Source organism: Numenius arquata, chromosome 5 (genome assembly GCF_964106895.1).
Source record: "Numenius arquata chromosome 5, bNumArq3.hap1.1, whole genome shotgun sequence".
Taxonomy (NCBI): Eukaryota; Metazoa; Chordata; class Aves; order Charadriiformes; family Scolopacidae; genus Numenius; species Numenius arquata.
In genome coordinates, this window is record NC_133580.1 from 43,709,374 (window position 1) to 43,732,918 (window position 23,545).

The following is a 23,545-nucleotide window of genomic DNA, read 5'->3' on the forward strand; positions in this document are numbered from 1 at the left end:
CCATCAGTGAATGCTTTTAAAAGAATTACTTGTGAACACTATTGACAGAGAGCTGCCTCTTCTCTTTTGGCTGAAGAAGAAAGAATGCCTTTAGTCAGGATGTTTCAGGTGTTAATGAGCCACCTAAATGCTTTCTTAGCCTGATGGCCCTACCTTCACCCCCCTTCTAAAAAAAGTCCCTTAAGTAAGACCCTACTTTCAGAATATTATTACTTGGAACACTCATTGCCTCTCAGGCTAAGGTTATGTAGTACAATAAAAAAAAGTGTTTATAAAGAACATGCTGTAAATAGTCTTCACATCCATTTTTTCCAATGTTTTGGGCATTTTGAGGTAAAGTCGCAAGCTTTTATCTTTGCAAAGGTCATTTAATACATTGCACAATTCTCTTTTTTCCTCCAGGCTCAAAAAAAAAAAAAGTTGCAGTGTTTGTTAGCTTACAGGTTTCACAATTTTTCTTTGTACGTACAGTAGCAACTTCATAAATACAACGTAATGCATCCCTAGACAATCAGAATATGACATCTAGTAGACACGAAGCTGTTTTGTTTGCTTCATTTCTTTTCAGATTTTTCCCCTCTCTTGATGAACATTTTTTCCTATGCATGATATATCTGATTATTATGCCTCAGATTTGTGTCATTTTCACTTCGTTTATGAAGTTGGGTTTTTTTAAACATTGACCTCATCTGCTTTCACTTTTTTTTTCCTACAGAATTTACTACTCATCCTTCAATTTGTTACTCTGATCAGCAGCTTTTGAAGGTTCTCCCTGAAACTATTGAAAATAAATGGACATGGCTCTTTGAGTGACAGAAGAGCAATTCACAGCTATACAACTACACTCCCTTAACAAGCTATACCACAGGTAAGAATGCTTTCTTCAGGGAGATACAGGAAAAACAACACCTGCTTTGCAGACTGCAGCAGTACTGCAAAAACAGAATTCTTGACAAAATACACATGCCTACACCAGCTTCAGAGAAAGTATTGGACCATAGCACATGCAGGGCAAGGAAAAGGGGGACGTTCTTATCCACCGAGTGCATTAATCAGCACTTTGTCTTCAAGGTCCAACCCACAGCACAATGAAGTACTCTAAAGATTTCCAAGAATTTCAGGTCATGCTCTTTATCAGTCCTGCACCTTATAGAAAATATATTGCAATATTTCACATTTACAAAAGCTAACCTGAAAGTCAGCCACTTCTGTGAAACATCTAAGAAATAATTAATTAACAGTATAAAATGTATCTTCTTTAACGTAAGTGTGGTCATAAATAGGGTACCTACTGCTCATAAAAGGGTATCTATTCATCAGTGGTTTTATTGAAATTAAAGGATAGAAAAGAAATAAAAATATTGAAAAGACCCTGTAGGAAATAACTTTGAAAGTCTATCTTATTCTTAAAGAATTACCTTAAACCTGGTTGGAAGCGGATGAATGTTGAGACAAAACAATTTATTTTTATGCTTCAGTAGATATATGGAATGACCTTTTTCTAAAGCCTGTTAGCTAGCTACATCATAACTATACATACCAGGACTAGATTTTTTTAGTTTTTCTTTTTTAGCAGTATAATGCTTCACTGAAAAAACTAAAATAGTCTATACATAAAGGAGCTCTTTAATATGCAGGTTCTATATTTTATTCTATTACAGTCTGAATCTACCGAAGAAAAAGGAGTTGCCTTTCCATTGACTTTTACAAAACACCTATAATTTAGGTCTTGGTCTAATACAGACTAGCTGTATCTAATTTTAGTCATTTAAAAACTGTTTCATCAGTACAGAGCATCTAGGACAACTATCCTTCCTGAGAGAAAAAGGTGACTACTTTGAAAGGGTGATACACCATATACAAAATTACAACAAAGAACTGTTTAAAGCAGACATCTGCCTCCAGTTACTATAGAGAAAGTCTGCAGAAAAGGAGCTAATGCTAAGCTTCTAAACTAGTAAGAGTTAGGCAAGATGAGTCTCATCCTTACCGTCTCAGTTTCACTTCTCTATAGTTACTCAGTTAAGCAAGGAAACCCCGATTATCACAAGACACACAAACCCAGTATTGCTTTACCTACGATAATGAACAAGTTTCCTTTGTTTGCAAAGTTTACCAAAAGATAACTGAAATTCTCTAAATGTGGCTATTTCCAGGAAGAAGGAAAAAAAAAAAAGCATAGCTTTTCTTTGACATTTTTTTCTCTTCCAGATGCAGCACTGGCATTATAAAACTACATAGTACTTTTAGCCTGTAACAGTAAGCAACTCCAAACAAAAAGCAGCAATACATTGCTATCACATTTCATTCAACCTCCATCAGAATTAGCTGTCTGCAAGCTACTGAAAATAGTTCATTTTTTTGCCCAAAACCAAAAATTTTGAACTATGTTAATGCTGGTATCATTTTTCTAGCCAAAAGGAATCAATATCTCCAGTTATAATATGGCAATATGTAATTTACATTCTCCACTACTTCTAAGGAAAGACAATTTAGATGTCTAGCCTCAGGTCTTTCTGAAAATAACTTTCATAATTTGGAAGACTTGAATAAGAAAAATAGCAGAAACGTAACAACAGAAATCAGGTAAGGGAAATAAAGGAAAAGAAATTTCTGATTGTTTAAGGGACCATGTTAAATACCCTGTCAGTGAAGAGCCTTCCTAGTCCAATACAAGCCACGAAAGTCATATTCTAATTTTATTTCTTGCCCAGTAATAATTTTAACAGAAAAATGAATACATGAAGATATATGAACTGTACAAAGCAGGTCTCTCCTTTAAGTTTTTCCACTACTAGCTACTTAATTTTCAGGGTGATAGATGTTTCTAGCCATAAGGAACTGCACGATATCCTGACATCCTTGAGAAATAATATTCTTATTATCAAAAGTTTTCATAACCTGATTCTTTTAGTTTTCTCAAATTCTAAGAGTTTGTATCCCAATGGTGTAAATACAACTTATGACAGAAGCAGATTTTGTGGAGCTTAGAAGGAGGGATGATGGGCTGCAGAAAATCATAGAATCATAGAATGGCTAGAGTTGGAAAGGACCTTAAAGATCATCTAGTTCCAACCCCCCTGCCATGGGCAGGGACACCTCTCACTAGAGCAGGTTGCTCAAAGCCCCATCCAGCCTGGCCTTGAACACTTCCAGGGATGGGGCATCCACAACTTCCCTGGGCAACCTGTTCCAGTGCCTCACCACCCTCACTGTAAAGAATTTCTTCCTTATATCTAATCTAAATCTCTTCTCTTCCAATTTAAAACCATTGCCCCTTGTCCTGTCACCACTCTTCCTGACAAAGAGTCCCTCTTCAGCTCTTCTGTAGGCTCCCTTCAGGTATTGATAGGCTGTCAGGTGTTTTTCTTCACTTACTACCAAGACTGTTCAGAAATAAAAATTAAAGTCTCCTCTTGCCCTATCACAGGACACTGTGAACACAATGAAGTTTTGAGGTACTTCACATTTGGATTAAAGCAAAATTCCTCCATGAAGACTATGTTCATAGGTATGAAAAAGGCAACAAACACTAGTAGTGCAGTAACTGTCTACAGTGGAATTGATCCTGAGTAATTCTACCTAGTATTATTCAACACTGGAAAAATCTCACACGTGACATATATATGCCAACTGACTGTTGCCATATGCGATCAAGTAAATGATAAGAAAAAAATTCAGCATGCAAGAAATGGGGAGGGAAACAGAAAAAAATACAAAAGCTGTAAAGACAGCAATATTGGTCAAATCATTCCCTAGCAGATTTCATATCTTGGTATAGCAGAAGCAAATCAAATATTTACTATTTGTAGCTGCAATAACGTGCACAGTTATCACAACAGGATACTGGGGTTAGCGAAGTACCAGTACAGAGCACAGATCTTGCACACACTACACCTTCTGCTTTAAAGCAGAGATAGTAAGAGCCAGTTAGCAAAACCAATGCAGTCATCTACAGAGCTTTAAGGCTTGTCATTCCTCTGATGATAATGTCAGTGATTCACCCCTGCCTGGACTGTTTTCTTAATGATTAGTATGGAGGGAAAAAGAAACTTACATAAGGTTTTAAAAGGCTCATCCAGGGGGGTGAAACGGAGAAAGATCTCTTGATAAGGAAACCCAGACACTTGGGAAGCAGGATTTATACTAATAGCAGATTTGCCCTTTTAATCAAGTGTAGTATCCATTAAGCTCACTCCCCTTTTAAACAACTCTTGGTTTTAATTACAACTCAAATTATGTGGAAAAGGGATGACCTTTCAGGAGGTGGAAACTTTTGCAAAATTTCTCCCTCTCCAACTGTCACACTAATCAAAGCTGAAAGGCTTAAAAGATAAATGTCTTACTAATTCCTCCATTTCCAGATAGTCTCACAACGAAAAAAAAGAGTCTAATGTACAGGAACATAGTTAACATAGTAGAAAGGTTACTGTAATATTAACAAGTAAGTAACACCTATTCTAATATCAATTCTGTCAAGACTATAGTAAACACACTTAAAGAGTCTTAAGCTTGTCTTAAATACCCTTATAATCATAAAGCTGTCATGGAACAGTGATAATATCCAATATAAATCACATCTCTTCCCACACACGTATGATCTTTTATTTCAGTACTTTGGGGTCGAGCTCCAAATCTGTCCTTACAGGAAAAGTGAAGATGCAATAGTCAAAAGTAAATTAAATTACACCTCTAAAAGGTATTTGAACACATATCTTTATATGCCAGAGGCTGCTTTATCATTGAGAACCTTGAAGAAACACATCAATAGGAAGAGGCTTCTCTTATTTTGCTGCTAAACAGGCAAATTACTTAAATATTATGTGCATACATAGCAAAAGACATGAAGATCTCAAACAATGCTTTCACTCAGTTTGTTTGAAATTTTCTCTCCTCTCCAATCACTGTCAGAAACAGACAAGGAAAAACCCGTCTCTCCCTACTATTCTAAAATTCTCAGTGTGTGTACTCTTATTTTCCTCTCAATTTAATTCTTGTCTTTGTATTTACTCCTTTAGTTAAGAGCCCAGGTTAACCATGTCTGAAAAAAATACCTACATAGTTTCCCCCCCAGATTAAGGCTGTCTCCTTCTCTCATACCTACTGCAGTTGCTACAACAAAAGGAATCAAAGAAAACAGGTACTCTAAAAATAAAAAATAATCATGTCTAAATCTTGGCAGTCCTGAATTGAGTCTCAGCTGAAATATCAGAAATGCTATAGCTGTATAGTTGATTTATGGATAGTATTTTTAAACAGAATCACTGATCTCCATGGGGTCTTTTTCTGGTACTCATAAGCATTTGCACAGCTCCAAAGTATTACTGAAAGAGAAAGCAAAATTTCTGAAATGTGCCAAATATATGTTTTAGAAAAATAGTATTTATCTTCTTCATTTGAATTGAAGTTTACTTACAAAGTCAGGAATTAGGCACACCAACAACTGAAATATTTTTTTGCAAGTTTCACGTTTAACAATTCATATACCAAATATATTTGGAACCTTTTTGATAAGAGCAGTTATTTTGAGTTGCCTCCAAATCACCACATCCCTGCAACCTACTTTTACAATATTGCCACTGAACTTTTTGTTTCAGAAAGCAACAATAATACATACCCTGCTAGCCACAATATGTAAACTTTTTCAGTGTTTTTTCAGAAATAAGCTGAATGAACTAACTGCTGCGTACAAGCAAGTCAACTAACTGTTCCACTAACTTTTCAACTGGAGTCAGTAAAAATGAGTTTTATATTAAGCTACTCCATCCAAAGGCACTTAAGTACTCCTTTATAGAACCATACATTTTGCTCAAAGCACCACATAGATATATATATAAATCATCTCTGCACACCAAATTCAAACGCCAAAAATCAATAAAAGTGTGAGCATATATTGCTTTTTGTAGGCTTTGCTCAAAAACAGGATAAATTTGCTCACTTAATGCCCTGCATTACTAGGGCTATACTATTTCTATTATTATTATTACTTCCATATCCTCACTCATTACATATCTCTCCTGAGAACATTTTGCCATGTAGATGCACCTTAAGTCTCTCCACAGGGAGATATCAGAAGGAATAGCTGATTGCAGTTTGCTCTCCAATGCTACTTATTCTACACTAATGTTCATATATGTGTATTGGTTGTTAATAGCAATTTTGTAATCAGAACTCAATTCCGCAGATTATTGGTGAGTGGCAAAATATAACCTGAATCAGTAGCTTATATCACTCTTCAAGATAAAACTCAAAGATATATTTCCATCACTGATAGAAAAAGTGCTCAGTAGACATTCATATCCACAGGAGTGACTGATGCTCTGGTGACAAATACTTTTCTGAACAAATGACAAAAAACTGCACCAAGATCTTCCATTTTAATTTGGGGAGAAAAGTAATTCCCAGCTTCTCTCTGTGCTCACTAAAACTGAGATGGCAAGGATGACACACTGCCCATTTATCACAAACTGATAAAAGTCTTCCTAACCTTCCCATTTTAAGTGAAAAAACTTCAAAACAAGAACAAAGGTTTAATTGTACACATGACAATTTTAACAGGGACTTTTATGCTGAAAGAAGTCCACTATGTGTGTATATATGCACTGAAAAAAAAAAAACCCGCTCCTGCTGCAGACACATATTTGCCCTGTTGCTTTGCTCCTAAATAAATTTAACACACATAATGACTTTAAAAATCCAGTTATGAAGAAATTACTATACCATTGCTATAATTTTTGACATGAGTGAGAATGTCCTTCTAGTGCTTACCTTGTATATTTAACAACATTTTATTTTGCTGTTTCCCCTAGAGAACCTCTCAGCTTCCTTTGTTCCATTAGTTATCTAATAAAGCAACAGGAAAGTAATCACAAGACATGACAATATAAAAAACGTGGTAGTAGAGCAATAAAAACAGATGGGAAAGTATGTGAAAATGCAAAGCACATGAAATTACTCCTTAAAAACAGAAAGCATACTTTGCCTTTAATTAGACTATGTTTGCTGAAGATAATAAAATCATTCACCACACAACCAAATCCATTAATGCTAACTTAATAGCTAGAAAATTTAATTATATGCCACAGGTTGTTACTTTTTTTGTTTCTATATTATTTTTGTGGTTTTGTTTGTCTTTTTTTTTTTTTAATTACAAGCTTAAGAACTACATATACCTCTATATATTGTCAATGACCAAAATCCATCAAGAAATATGCCTATTATGGAACCATACTGTAGTATCATGTTGTATGCTTTCACACTAAATTGGTGATATGGGGGCAATAGGGAAGAATATGTACTGACAGAAATCACCAAGAAACACACAGACTACAAATAAATGCAAGAACTGGGAGTGGATAATACCACTGGATTGTAAATAGCAATATATCACACACTTATTCAAGAGTTTTCATCATGTATTTTAAAATATTTTTTCAATAGTCTGATAGTGTACATCATTTTCATTCCTAGGTCAGAGTTTTGCCTTGAATTCACCACAATCCATGAGAACCTTTCACATATAAACAGTACATCTGGTGATTTTTTTCCAGATGGTGTTGTGTAACACTTATTGCTACAAGTCTTTAAGCATGCAACTTTCCACACCAAGTTTCTCAAATAAATGTTACTTTGTTTCCTGCCAAAAAAAAAGTCTAAACGAAGACAAATTGACTGTTTACAGTTTCAAACACTTGAGTGCAAATCATCAAATCTGATTAAAATAATTAATTTTACACACAAAAGTCCAAATTCCTTTTTTCTCTTTCATTTTTTTAGTAATAAAAAAGCAATACAGAAATCCCACTGGATAAGGTTATTTTCCATCTAAAAAACAACTGCTGTCTACAAATGTTCACGTCAAAGTTACTTTCATCTTCTGCTGAATTCATCAATAGCCCTATAGAACCTGAAACAATTTTTTACCAACACAACACTGTCCCAGGGAAGTCAAAAAATATGCAAATCTAGTTCAAAACAATGTCTTCAGAGCATCAGTTCCAGATCTAACAACAGCAGAAAAACTATGGGATTTGGTTGCTAAAGGAAATGTGGCCCATTCTTCATGATATTCATATTACACTAAATATAGTAAGTGCTCCTGTAGGATCTAAAAAATTGAGGTCATGCCCTTGACTTCTGCTGTACTTCATTAGTTACTGCTTATTATTCAGTAAGTTACTGTGAAAGATCTACAACGAAAACACTTCTACAGAACTAGTAGGTTCACAAATAAGGAAAGTTTATAAAATCCATGTCCTGCAAAGCCAGGATGCAAAATAAACAAACCAACAATTTGTATATTACATATACAGAAATGTTTAAGTTTAAAAGAGGTAAGTGTGTAATAAGTAAGTAATAAGTAATAAGTAATAAGAGGTGTGTAATACAACAATTCACAGAAATTCTCATACAATTTTTCCACTTGAAGTATCCATAACTTTTTTTCCACTAAGTGTCATCTGTTTTAATCCAAGTTCATTTTATAAAAAGCTTTATGGGAAAAATATATAATAAGAAATAAATTTCAAGCCCATCAATAATAGCATTATCTATACCAAAAGTAAACAAACTCAACAACTATACCTAAAAAAACCAAAAAACTGTTGGAATGAACAGCAGAAAAAGAAACTGCCCAGACCAGAATCATCTTAACACAAGCGTCGTCTCACTTAATTGAAACATAGAAAGTCATTTCAAAGGAAGCCTACTCGTAAGGCTTATGTTAACCATAGGCCTAAACTCTTTGCTGGACAGAGCACAGAGCATACAGGACATGAGAAATTCAGATTCATTGTGTGGAAATATCTACAATCCCAGTAGCAAGTAACTAAGCAAGACTACATTGTCAGGTTGACTTATCTTAGAAACTCAGTGTCAGAACTCCTCTCAGACTGATGTCAATCATCTTGATCAATGACACTGGACTAAAAATTAATCTTTACATTTAAATGTTGTATTAACAGATCAGTCTACTAGACCATCTCATCCTCATAGTTAAGGATGCAATAGACTTATGTGTTCAAACATTAATGACCATTGTGAAAACTAAGACGTCATCCAGTCTTATTTTCATCACATTACAAAGATTTAAGGAAATAAGCAAATTATTTTTCTAGTGTAGTAAAAGACGGTCTCCTAGCAATAAACTAGGAAAGTGACATAGGTAAAACAATCAGATAAATTCCACTTCTCCAAATAAGAACATACAGTTGGTTGTCTAGCTAGGTTAACAAGGCATCAATGAGATAAGAACTCTATGTACCCAGATGCCTTTAGATAAATATATTCTCACAACTCGTGATGTTCCATTCTCACAAGAAATCATGAACAAATACTCTGTTCTTTTCATGTGATCATAAAACTGTGATTTTTTTTTTTCTTTAAGAACCCTCTAAATTACTCTTAAGCTTTCTCCCTAGAGTGCCGATTTAATTGCTGTAAGGAACAAAATAGAAAGGAAACAACATAAATTGAATATGGAGATTAAACAGGAGAGAAAGAGTAAATCAAAGGACAACACGGAATAATTATTTCATATTTGTGTTACCTATTTTTAACTTTAAAGTAAAGGTTATTGGGGTGGTGTAATACTATTTTATGTTTAACAAATAAAATGCTTAGAGTATTTTGTTGTTCCATAAGACTTCACATATTTTCTCAAACTTTTCTTAGAAAGCTAATACATAGCATTTGAAGATTTTAGGATTCTCCTTATCCTAGAAATCTACTTCACAGCACAGACACCAGCCAGCCATTACAACTACCTATTCCTAACAGCTCAAGCCAAAAAACCACTCAGAGCAGCAATGCACAGCTAAATTACAGTATCAGGTCCTTAACTAATCTTATGCTATTGGAGTGAAGCCCTTAGCTTCCTCTTAACCACATATAACTGGACTATGTGTTAAACCCTTTTCCCAGTGAACAACCTACACCGTGTTCAGGACATTTTCCCTGCCAAATTGTCCTGGTTTGTAATAGAAGTTAGGCACATAGTAACTCCTAAACAAAAAACATGAAAAATACAACAGTAACTATATTTTGAAAAGCATTAAGTGTTATCTAAGACCACAGTCAAATTCCACAGAACACATACACAAATAAACCAGATTTTTGTTATAGATATTTAACCTGAGCAAGCACACCATTCACTCAAATCCTTCTTTAAGAAACAAACTTGCACGAGGCAAGAAGGAAGACTTATAGATTCATACAGTCTACTGTCAGAGAGGACAGAAATATTCCAACTCTGAACTCGCACTTGAAGTTTACATCTTGAACAGAATGCTAAAAAAATCTTCCAAATTCATGGTGTAAGTGATGATAAAATCTGGAATTCTGATCTGAATTGATACTCAAGTTTTCTCACATTAGATAAGAAGTTCCACTTCTCATACAATGCAACTATATTGAGCAACTTTCTACTAATATATGTTCAAAGAAGGCAGGGAGTTACATGTTTACTAACACTATCCCCCAAAGCATTCAACGGTTGGTGCTGTTGACCTTCAGTTTCATAGTTTATAGTCTCATGCATTTAACTGATTAAAACAGAAGAGATCTTGAACATCTAGATCCAGCCTGAGAGAGGGGTTCTTTCTTCATGCCTGTTTTTCCACTTCCTTCATACCAGATACATAAAAATAATTTCAACAGGTGTAAAGATGCCATAAAAATCACTAGTTTTCATCTGAAGCCTCTGAGCGAGGACACTGTCACTGAAATGTTTATTGGAATGATCAGGGACTTGAACCTGATGTAATGGCTGGATAGACAGAGACATTTATCAGCATGACCATTATCAAAGAAATCTCCATACAAAGAAAGTACATGCTGCAAATCCCTATAGTTGACATAACGGCGATACAATTTTGATTTCCATTTCATCATCCTCTCATTTCTAATTTCCTGGTGAGCTTCATAAGAGGAAAGTGGTATAAAATGTTTTGTGTTCAGAGAAAATATTTAAACATATACAACACACAATCTCTGTGTTGTCTAGTCAGAGGAGGGAATTAACAGTTTAATAGAGTTCTGAATAAAGATGTGGAAAAATACAAATGTTGGAAACATCAAGTGACCCAGTAACCTTGTAAGAAAATAAAGCTGAGAGGGGTGTAACAGAACTTCAGAACTCTTGAGACAAGTGAAGTAAGCAAGATATACCATAATAAGAATAGAGAATAAACTAGACTTCAAAAAACTTAGCTTGAATTATACTATGGTATATCTTACTTGAACCGGATTTGGATTTGCTCTAGATCCTTGGTTTCTTGGTACATTGCAGTTTGCTCATGTGAGACTTCTGACAGAAAAAGAAACACCGTATACTTGTCAAATCAGGATAAAGCACCACCTAAAAATTTGCACCTTACTTTGGACATCTAGAATTACTAGTACTAGGTGATCCATCTAGTCCAGAAACACATCCCAGGGCCTAAAATAAAATAAAATCCAGTTTCAGATAAAAGAAACAAATACTAGGTAAATCCACCCCAGTGCTTAGCTTTGCCATAAACTCTTATAATTTCCCAGAGAATTAAGCCATGTAGCAGATGCTTTACTACCTCTCACAAAAACGGTTATTCAGCTTTAGTTTTTAATAGCATTATCATCTATATAAATGGCCTTTCTGATACAGGATGAAAATCTTGCCTTAGTAATATTGTCTTGCTATGCACTGCACAGCTTTTTTATGCTTGTCTGATTTTCTTTTTTTCTACTTAATAATTGCCACCTCCCTAGTTAACTGAATCAATCTCTGCACTGTTTTGCACAATGCAACATGGGATGAAGCTAGAGGGGAAAGCAACATGCATCATACAATATGCAATTCATTGCAGAAGCCCGGCATGTAAGGCAGCACAGAGGCACCTACCTACAACTCCATGAAGCAATGCAGCAATGAATTACACACAGACTATAAATACACAAACAGAAACCATCTCGGATGAATTAGCCAAAATGAAGTATTTTGATTCAGGTCAGTGAAACTGAAAGATTGTTTTCTACCCTCACCTCACAAATGAGGTGGGGGAGCAGAATGAAAAAACAAATAACTTACTGTGGAAAATAATTCATTTAAAAAGAGAAATAAAATCCCCCATCAAATACAGTAGCTTAAGGAAATAAAGAAACAATGCTTTCATTGTGCTCCAAAAAGTAGCAACAAGTTAAGTATTCCTTTATACATAATAAAGCAAAAAAGAAAAAAAAAAAAAGAACAGGAAAAAATACCCCACCGTACTACAATCTTGCTATGTATTCTACTTTAGACCACCAGATAGGATTTTCTAATGAAGAGAAGTTACCACTACAGGGATGACTTTGTTCTCCAGTTCAAGTTTGCTTTCTCTCCATTTTTCAAAGATGTAAAATATATTCAGAAGTCTGCTTTGTAGACTTAATGTTCAACTAATGAGTTTAAATAAATAGACTGTCATAATTAAAGATTTACTCTCCCTCTCACAAACATCAGCGAACATAGTCTCAGTGACCTCGATTAGGCAAGGAAAGACTCCACACAACCTGGATCGAGATCCAGCCTAATACAATATTATCCCTGTGAAATCCACAACAAAGGTTTGATAAAGAGAAAAAATAAATAAATACTTCAGCATAAGTGGTTCACTTCCTGTAAAACTATTTAAAAAGACACCATTTGAAAGAATTCCTATTACAATTCAGGAATTACAGGGGTAGTTGACTACACAACACTGAGGTTTTTCAAATTTTATGATAGTAATTAATTCAGCATTATGAAGATTTTTTCTTTTTTTTTTTCCTTCATTTTCCTTCAATCAAGCACTTCTCTTGATAAACAGCAAGCATAAAACAGTAAATCACAATGTCTTTTGTTTCATCCCTATGCTTGATTCCTCTTGGCAGGTTTTTTGGTCTAATGAGCAAGCTGTTTGGCTAAAACAACCCCAAGTTAAGCAACTGAAAAATTCAGTTGTCAAATCTGAAATTATATCTACTTGATTTTCAAGCTTAATTTTATCACAGTATAAGTAAATGACAAATATTAATATATTTTAAATCAGTTGTATAATTAACGTGTCTAATTTTACAGCTATAGAAATTTTAGCTTCAACTAGTACACTTATTCAGTAAAAACTTTTCTTTCTGATAAAGCCAAGCAAGAGTAGTATCTGTATACGTGGGAATTAAGCATGTACAAATTACAAACCTTTATCTGCATTAGAATAAAGATTAAAAACCAGAAATATCTGTGGAAAAAAAATACTGTTTAACAGATATTATTAATAAGCTGAACTTGTTATTAATGTTTGACAGTAATTTGCAACATTTTAAGAAAAAAGCTTCCTAACATTCATGCTGTTGAATAGACCAGCGACACTCAAACTGGGCTGGAAAGTCAGTCCAATTCTCTGTAAAAAATATCTAAAGATTGCCTTAGTGTAAATTAAAGGAGTATCAGTTTGACAAGAAAGATTTTTTTAAAACAAACTATGTAAGATACTATTACATTTTACAACCAGATAAACACTGTTAGATTCTAAGTTCAGCTTGGTTTCACAGAATAATTTCACAAATTTTATTAAAACATTGTTAATACTTTCTCCTACCTTTCTTGGGGAAACTGGAGCTCAACACAAACATTTTCTTGAAAATCTCTAGATATTTGTAGTCACACTTGTCTTGTTCTTATGTGATAATGAAACACATGTAAAAGGTATTTCTTCTAGCCAATGAACTGAAACTACTGTAGATAACTGCCTTGCATATTTGCGATACAAATTCCAAATTATTGCTTTATTCTGCAAGCTACAAACATTGTAAAATCTGCATCACTCTCAGTACATACCCAAAAATTATCTGCAGTCAATGGGATATCAAAATCTGATGGTGAGATAAGACCTGCAGACATGATAAGATTAGACCTATGAAATACTTCTAATATTCCGTGAGGTATTTTGCTCCCCAGCATAAGGGATGGACAGAGTAAAATCTCTTTAAATTGTTACTGATCTGAGATACCAGTTAGCCTGCGCATGTGTGTGTGCATGCACTCACACATGCAGGCGGCATGCATTCATATTTATTATAAAAACCACAAGAGCTCAACTTTTCAATGTGCTGGACATCAAATACTCCATAACATTAGTACTTTTAAAACCTGCTGGGGAAAAATGTTACTCATGTCTTCAACTTACAGAAGTTATGCTACAATCCAAATGTAGAAAACTTGCAGGAAAAAAAAAAAAGTTTCACATGCCCTAAAAAAGTACCATTTTTTATGCTGGAAAGGACTAAAAGAAATTGTAAACGGTCAGAGTGTACAAGAATTAAGCAAAGAGAACACTATGGTAGCTTTTGGTAGCTGGGTCCAACCCAGACACAGAGGTCCCTGAAGATAAGGCTGTGTACAATCCAGTTTATAAATACACATCCAGTCCTAGCAAAGAGTATTGAAGTGGTTTGAGTTTCATACGTCTGTATTAGTTTGATCTGCAGTGCAAAACCAAATAGTGAAGTCTACTTCTGTATATCCCTTCTTCTGTCTTTATGAGACTACACCTGCAGATCTCAGAGCAAAATCCCATGATTCATCATCATGTTACACTTAACTATTAAGGTGTTACTTGCAGTAACTCCAAGAAGTTCTTTGAGACATTTTCTTTTGAGGAGCCCATGACTATCACATCACAGGTGGAACCAATTGCCTGTTTTCCTGACATAACTGAGTCTTTTTCTTACCAGTGTAAAGAAATTCTGTCCATTCATGCCCCAAGTACCAGAGTTCACCAAAACAGTACCTTGTTAACTGCCTACCAAAAATTCCTCAGTAAAGTTTGATACATTCAACTTTAAAATAAGCACATGGATGAAAAATTAAACAGCTTAATAGTTTAGAAGGTAAATGCTAGATTTATTAAGATTTAGACCAAGCACCAGTCCCAGTCATTATCATATTTGGGCCAAAGGAGGAAATGCTCCCAGATCAGATTAGTATGAATTTAAATGGTATTCTCCCTTATTCTGCTGCAAATCAGCATAAATTTGATGCCTAGATCACCTGGGAATATTGCAGCTAATTAACTCCCTCACACTGCAGGCCTTAGAGATCAAATCTTTATCTTAACCTGTGCCAGTAGCACACAGTACAGTCTTGTGAAATGCTTTTGCCCAACTAGAATTTTTGGGTTTAACACAGTCTGTCAGGATAAACGTTCATGAGCCACTACACACAGAGAAGCATATTATTAAATCCAATGGTCTATTCTGGCCCTAAATTTTATGAATACAGAGTTCTCAGAGTTTCACATGGGCTTCCTATATCTGACTAAACTAGTTAACTTATTCTTCTGCAAAAGGCTGGAAGGGCACTTTATACAATGGATTCCTGGCACTGTTGCTTTACATACCAGCCAGTTGATTCTGCTTACAAGAATCATTGTGTGGGTTTTCTGCTAAAGTGATGTTTCAGACACCAACACAACCACCACCAAATCTTTAAAGATATATGCATCATTAAATATACATCCCAGAGTCTTCATATTAATAACTTCCCTCTATTTTAATAAATAGCTGTTAAAACACAGGTTATTCTCCATACTCAGAAGCACATATCGAGGACTAAGTTCTGTACTTCTCATTGTTATGCTACACAGATTTAACAACTGGAATAAATTTCATCATCGATGCAAGCTCAAAAATGTCAAAGGAGTTTGTTTTCAGCTGTATGCAGGCCCCAGTGTAAGTGCACTACATAAAATTATTTGATGACTTGCAGACTTTTTTTAGAGAGATGCTGAACAAGCTGCAAACCAACAGTCTCCTTTGAGCCAATGATTATACATCACTTGAGAAAATAAAAGAGTAGTTCATAAGAGTTTTCTGTAGAAAAGCATCAAGCACTGGATAGTCTTCAATAAAAACGCATTGTGAGAGTACTCTCTGGAAGTGGCAAAATACCCAAAAGTTTGGGTTGTTTACATGTTTTAAACCCATTCTCTTATTGTGTTCTCTTAAAGCAGTCACTTGTGAAGACAACAACAGAGAAGTGAAATCACAGCCTCATTTTAATGTGAAAGTTTGTCATGAGTTAGAATTTCATACCAGCTCTCCTGTCCTGTCCGAGGTTGCTGCCTTACACTGGACCACTGTTCTTAGTTAAATCATTACTTCCTACAGTGATTTTCACTACTGTAATCTAATCAGTGTGAAATGAGGTGAGATGGGAAAGCAAAAGTGAAAAATCATTAAAAAAAATAATCTAACAAATAACTAAAGATCATTCACATTCAGTAAGAAAGCCCAGTGAAGATTTGAACACTGATATTACTAGCCACAATCTCTCCCTCAGAAATGAAACTTCAATAAATATGAAAACTACAAGAACTTTTAAAACAATATAGTATATTAGCCTTTACTACCATCACCTCCGTAATATTTGTTTCTAAGTAAAACAAGGCAGATTTTTAGCACTGAGCATAGTCAAAGTGAGACTTAACACCAAATGCAGAAAAAAGCAGCTGTTCATCTGTGGTTACTGATACATTCAAATATGTCAGATTAAGACAAATACACAATAGGAGAAACACCACTGCAAAACCAATGTCACACTTTTTACAAAGTTCTACACAAGAAAAATATCCACAAAGCAAAACGGAAGCTATTTTACTAACAAGTAGTTTTCATGTACCAATAGGAAAAAGAGAGAATTGATTAGAAGTTTCCTTATGCTTGAAAACTTAGGAGTTGCTCTACAGCTAGGTACCAAAAATATAACCATCTGTTGGAAGATTTCCTTATTTTATTCAGCATATCTTGGGGAGGAAGTGAGGGACGGGACAACACGCAACTATTTCAACTTAAGTGTCTATTTAAAGGAAAGAGTCATGCTTGAAAATTGGCCAGGACTTGTAAACATATTAAGGCAAGCTATTATTTCTCCTTTCTGCAGCTAGTTACTTCACATGCTTCAATGATTATGAAGTAATAGAGATGGAGGAGACAGAAAAAAAAGAATGGATGGTTAGTATAAAAACATAAAATATTCTAATTCCACTCATATTCCCTTGTTTCCTACATTGAGCTTCCCCTTACAATATACCTCTTGCTCCAGACATGTTTCCTTTCTGATTGCAAAACTAAGACAGCCTATGCAGTTTCTGTTAGCATCTATTAGTGTATTACAAAGCTATTTATACTACACTATAATAAGCACAGATGGCTAGAGTCAATCCCAATAAGATTTAATGGTAAGACAAGAGAATACTGGGTATCCATATCCACTAAACAACCTACAGCAAATAAAATAAAGATTATTCTTCGGAGAAAGGAGATAAAGATAAGATGAAACAATGTTATCAGCTTTACTTTAGATTATGGGGGCAATCTAAGGAAAAGCACATTAGTTCACTTAACTCCTAAACTTTAGCTATATAAAGAGCTTCCAAGCTAGTGCCTTCCAAGAGACAGTTAAGAGTTCAATGCTAGCAATAGTTTGAGATTATAGTAGACTCTGCCTTTGCAGACAAAAAGAAAAAAAAGCATACTTGTCACTAGAAACAAGCAGCAAAATCAGAGGAAAAGCAATCAGGTGAAAGAAAAAAGGAATTCATACTTGAGAACAAACTAAAAGAACATAAACCAACCAGAAACCTTTTTCTGCAAGAAAGAAATGAAGATTTAAGATTTCCATTACTCCTTCCCCTTATAATTTTCCATGTTCAGCTTAGAAGTGCCGAAGAATTAGCTTCCTAAATTCCCTTAATTAATTAGAATTAATACAAATTCCTATCATTTTCCTATATTTCACAGTTTAAAAACAGTGCTCAAGTCTTACATTATTAGCTTCACTTCAAAGGTAGTAACTGTAGATGCAGGTACAAAATAGTCATTCTTTCTGTCAGATCTCCTAGGTTTCAAAATTTTTCCTCCTTTGCCATATTATTAAAACTAAGATCATACAAAATAAATAATAAAAAAAAAGAGAAACACTGATAGCACTTTAAGATAGCGAACAACAAGTTTCAAATAACAAATTGGCATGTGGAAAACCGATTCAATGCCCTAATTGAAAGAGTAACTTTAACTTACTAGCCAGTTCTTGTTTCAACTTAGGCCTAGGACAACATAATGAAGTTCATCTTTCCTGTTCTGCAACTCCATTTTTTCCTGATGTCGTAAGTTTTGATAGAAAATTATGATTATGTATTTAGTAAAAGAGCTGCCCTACCCACTAATAAGAATAGAGGTATGTTTTATTTACCCTGAACCATAAAAAGTACAAGACAAATAAGCCTAGTGGACCTATTTTCACAGCTCATTAGTTAACACTAGTGAGGAAAGCCTGATGAGTGCTGCACTATCCAATCCTAAATACTGACTTCCTTTAAAGTACATTCACAATCCTCCGTAAACTAAGGCGGATTCTAGCCCAATGCAAAAAAACTTGAACAGAAGTCGTCCTCCTCCTCAAATAAACTTATCAGTACTCCACTCTGGAAACATGAAAACCTTCCAAATATTTATATGGTGATCACACAAAGTGCAAAAAAAATGTGATTAATCTTTTTTAAAACAGCCTTTGGCTTTCTTAGTTGTACAGAGATGCAGTTGTGCGGATGTACAGTCGGGCAGAGATGTTCTGCTCACAACAGTAGAGTCACCAGGTGGGGAGATCATTTGGGGGGTGGGAGGGTGCTTGTTTTTGAGAAGCCTTAAACTTCTAAACAGACAAAGAATAATGAATGCTGGCAATTATTGAATTGGTATGGATACCTAGTACTTAATTCACATCTTTTCCAAACACAGAGGTTTAGATTTCACTATTGTTGAAAAAACATTTTCTTTAACTATCTTCAAAAGACTCATTTGGGAGGCCAAGGTGAGCTGCCCAAACTTGCCAAATGTTTTAGAAGGAAATATATTTGATGGCCGATGTGAGAACACTTCATAGTGAAGCTGATCAAGTAAAAGGTAGCGTTACCAGTGCAAACTTCCCCTTCATAGCTGATAGAACAAAAATCAAGTATCAGACCTTAAAACCTATCTTCTTTATCTTTGATAACTTTATGAATATGGTAGGATGATAGTAACACTGTGATACGATGCAACCGATCACGCTTATCAACTGATCATATTCCATAACAATACTATGCCATAGTTGAGTTGTATTTATATACTGTGAGTATCTTTCACTACAAAGTTCCTGATACACCTTAAATTTGAAAATATAGGAATTGCTTAAAGTATGGTCTCTTTGGGAAGTAAAAGCAAAAATCATTAACAAGCAAGTTAGATCATAAAGAACTGTCTTTAAGCAGTAAGTAAAATTTACCATACAAATTGCATTTATTATACAGTCCTTTTAATGAACACAAATGGACATGACACTGTTTGCAAATACGAATGACTAAAATGAGTTATTCTAAAGAATGTTTTACAGAAATAAAAATTAAAGATTCTGAAAGACTTTCAGATAGCAATACAACAGAATTACGGTTGTGTGAAATTTTGTCCAACTGGCTCTGAAGACCACATGAAAAGACAGTGTGATTATAAATGACAAAGCCATTATGTTTTGTACTAGGATTAAAAACAATACTGTTGTTTGGAATCAAGTCATAAAGAGAATAAAGAATTATTCCTATACTTTGCTTTTCTCCACAGATTTATAGCATTATAAGTAATGAAGGTTTGATACATAAGATTTAGGATGTTCTAAGCAGAAGAGTATAAATGTAATGCCATTACCAAATTGCAGTTTTTAAAAGGAATAATCTTCATTTTTAACAAACTGTGGTTTATATGTACTTTTTTATCAAATGTCTATGCAGCCATCATAGACAAGACCATTAGCACAAAGCACTATAAATATAACAAAATATCAATGAAGAAGATTGCCCTAACTTAGTATCTACTAAAGAACCTCAGTTCTCAAGCATGAAATAAAGGATATGTACGTACGCATGGGCTAGGACATCCCAGCACCATGACACCATTGGCTGCTGAAGCAGCCTAACCAGGCAGCCTGAAAAACCTTAATAAACACATCAGTCCTGAGACTTATTTTAGTGACAGACATAAGAGCTGCAACTACTCAGCAACTAGACTGCAGCAGCACTAAGACTGGGTTAAAAACTCTTCCTCCCCAGCTACTACAGGCAAAAAGTAAAAATATCTTTGTATATAACCCAAAACGTTTAATTCACGCATACAAGCTGAGGGAGTTGATATCTGACATATGTAGAATACACTCCCCCCATCTTTAAGATGGAAAGTCTCCTATTTAAGAAAGAGCCCATTCTCAATTTTTGCACAAGAAAAAGATGTGAGAAGATAGCCTCTAACATACACCTTGCTTCCCACTGTTCTACACTAAGGCACAGTTCTTTCCTAGACCTATTTCATTATTTTCAACAGATTTGTCAGAATGATCAAGATCTTTCAAGAGAATTTAAGTCAGTTACTGTTTTGCCTGTACAAAGTACTGAAAAGATCTTAGTAATATTATCATGTTAATAATAACCTTTACTAACAAATCTGACATTTTAGAGGATGTTAAGAGGGCTAGGTTTGGGGGTTTTGTCTTGGTTTTGGGGTTTTTTTAAGATAAAAGATCACATCCTGGTTTATTACGTTTTGAAAGGGTTCCCTTTCTGAATTACTATGTTCTTTCTCCCTGTGATCTAAAGCTCTAAGAAACTGAGCCTATGAGCCAGAAGTCAGGGTCATTATCTTCCACATTAATCAGTCCTGTCAGTTAAGTCTTAAGTTAAGCCTTTAAATACTTCTTTTCACACCAGAATTCCATCTCACCCTTACATCTGTAGGGTATTTAAAGCCAGCAAAAAATATGCTACTCTCTGACAAAAGAATTAAGTCACAAACACAGGCCTTTATTTTGATTTTAACTCTGCAAGACATTTACCCCTACATACGTTCAAAATGCAGTTGTGCTGCTCCTTAACAGGAGGCAAAATTTGAATCGCTAATTAAATTGCTAATCACAATTTCAAAACCAACAAGTTACAGTCATACAAGTAACTTTACCAATTATATAAAACTGTAGGATGTTAATAAAACTTCTCCACCATGCTATATTTAAGGATGATAGTTGATCAGAGCTTCTTAATTTTAAGATATGGTTTTAATGCATACTTGTGCAAGTAGATTAACTCATATTTTTAAAATTTTTTACATTATGCCTTATGAATTACTGAAAACCACTCATGTTTTAAAGGGGAGACTTCCGAAGTATTAAGATGATCCATAAATATTCCAAATCAAGTACCAATCAACAGGATATAAGCATTCTGCACAAGAAATAAAAGCATACTCCTCACTGAAGTATCAGCCTTATAAAACTTAAACAGTGTAAAAATAAATAAGACAGCATATTTGTAAATTGCCTCAGAAGAATCAGTATGCAGTATTTCCTCAAAGCAGTCACTCTTAAAACCCTTGGGGATACCTACTTGTCACAGAATAAATTATCTGGCTAATATCCAATATTACAGTATATGTCAGTGGGCACCCAGGAGACAGGCATTACAGAGCACTTAGCTTCTTCAGCCTTGCAGGGTAGTCCTTACATAAATGACTTTGCCCAATTATAAAACATAACTGATGTACTTATTTTGGAGTTTTCCAGCAGCAGCCTTTCATCCTCAAACATTTATATAGCACTGCTTTTTTTTTTTTTTTTTTCCTAAAATCACAGGTCCCAAAGTACAATACAGTGCACAGCTATTTTTTTCCATATCAACACAATAGTTAAGACATTCAACGCAAACAAAAACATCTGAATACCAATTTGAGTGTTCTCAAACACTAAAATTATGCCATTTAACAGAAACTATTGGGGAACCAAGTTCTCCCACAACTCTAACAGAAGCTCTTCTTTCCTAGTTACTTAACATAAATAGCCAAGTTTGCATCCCACATAAAACATATATTTAAAGCTAGAAAATGCATGCATCACAAGTACACTACAGCTCTTGGAAAAATAAAAGAGACTTCTTAGAGACATTCACTTCTGTTCACTATAGCAAGCCACAGTCACCGGCAAGCTGTAGCACAAGAAACCTGTTGACTCTGAAGTTGCAAACCAAATCAACGCTTTACACCAAACCAAAGAAATCCAGTAAGCAATACAGTAGAAACTTACATTAGAAAATCATTTTGCATGCTTGGAATTCAGATTTTTAGAAGTGACATGAAAGAATGCAGATAGTGGAATATCAAGGAAAATGTTTTTCATTGAAAGCAGCGAGAGGGACTTTTGAAAATTGACTGGGTTTTACTTAACTTGCAACAAACAGAGTATGAACCAAGCGCTAAAGAGAGGCACCCTGGAGGACGAGAGCCACCTTACAGTAAGTAGCAGGTTTGGTAACCGATGAGATTGGGGTCAGATTGGGTCTGGTGTTCGCGTACTCCCTGCAAGGCGCTCCGGACCCATCATTTATACAATTTACCGCCTTATTTAGCGGACTTCCCTGCCACCATCCGCGCTCCAACACCCCCCACAAAGTCCCCCGGCTCTGCGGGCAGCCCCTTCTCCCCCACAGCCCGCCCTCCCGGCACTTCTGACAGCGGCAAGGTGAGACTGGGCAGTCCCCGCCGCACGCTGCCAGGTGGCGGGGGGGCTCTGCCCCAGACGGGGGAGATCCCGGGCCGGCCTCACCCCCGCTTCGGCGGGAAGCGGGGCCCAAGGGCCGCAGCCCTTCCCGCAGCCCCCGCTCCCACTGCGGGGCGGGAAACGGGGAGGAGGAGGAAGGACAAACGCAACTCCCCCAGCGACCGCCGCCACCCTTTAACGGCTGGCGACCCGCAGGGCGGGAACCTGCTCCCGCGGCCCGGGCGCCCGGCACAGCCCGGGGTACACCGGGTGGTCCCGGCCACTCAGCGGCGGCAGCGCACCGGCAACTGCCCGGCGGGACTTCTCTCCTTCTGCCGAAGCGCCGCCGGGAATTAAAAAAAAAAAATTCGGGGAGGAGGGATAAATTGAGGCTGCGCCCCAGCCCCGGCTGCCCAAGGGATGCTCTGAGCCAACGGGGCCAGCCCGCCAGCCGCCGGGAAGCGGCAGGCCGGGTGCGGCTGACGGCTGGCAGGGTGGAAGGGTAGAACTTACGTCTCGGAATTTGTTCCACTGCCCGACCTCCTTGTCGTACTGGGAGATGGTCGTGAGCCATTGTTTATCGTCCAGAAAATTGCCGCTGTCCGGTCTGCTCCCGGCCGCCGCCGCCAGCGCCGGGCTGCACCAGGCTGCCGCACACAGGCACACCAAGGCTGCTACCTTGAGCATCTGGGCGAAAGGAGACACGAGGAGGGGGGTTACCCACACCGGAGCCCAACCCCGGCCGGGGAACGGCCGGCGGGGGGACAGGGACAACCGCCCGAAAGGGGCAAGGGGCGCGGAAGGCGGCAGGGAGACCCTCACCTTGCTGCCAGCCCCGCAACCGCGCTCCTCGCCGCGGCCCGGAATAGGCGGCCCGCTCCCTCCCCGCACGCGCCGCCGTCTGCCGCCCTCCACCCCGCGCCGCGCGCTCCGCCCGTCCCTCGC

The 23,545-nt window shown here is 36.5% G+C and overlaps 1 protein-coding gene across 5 annotated transcripts in view; it reads right to left on the reverse strand.

Moving 5' to 3' along the window:
- Positions 1–23,287, reverse strand: part of SPOCK3 (SPARC (osteonectin), cwcv and kazal like domains proteoglycan 3) — a 203,171-nt gene extending 179,884 nt beyond the window's left edge. For 4 of the 5 annotated variants that reach the window (XM_074147078.1, XM_074147077.1, XM_074147076.1 and 1 more), the window contains exon 1: positions 23,114–23,287. In XM_074147078.1, coding sequence (XP_074003179.1) covers positions 23,114–23,287 — 174 coding nt within the window. Of the gene's footprint in view, positions 1–678; positions 693–23,109 lie in introns of all 5 variants that reach the window. The other variant, XM_074147074.1, reaches the window with a different exon arrangement.
- Positions 23,288–23,545: the final 258 nt, after the last annotated feature.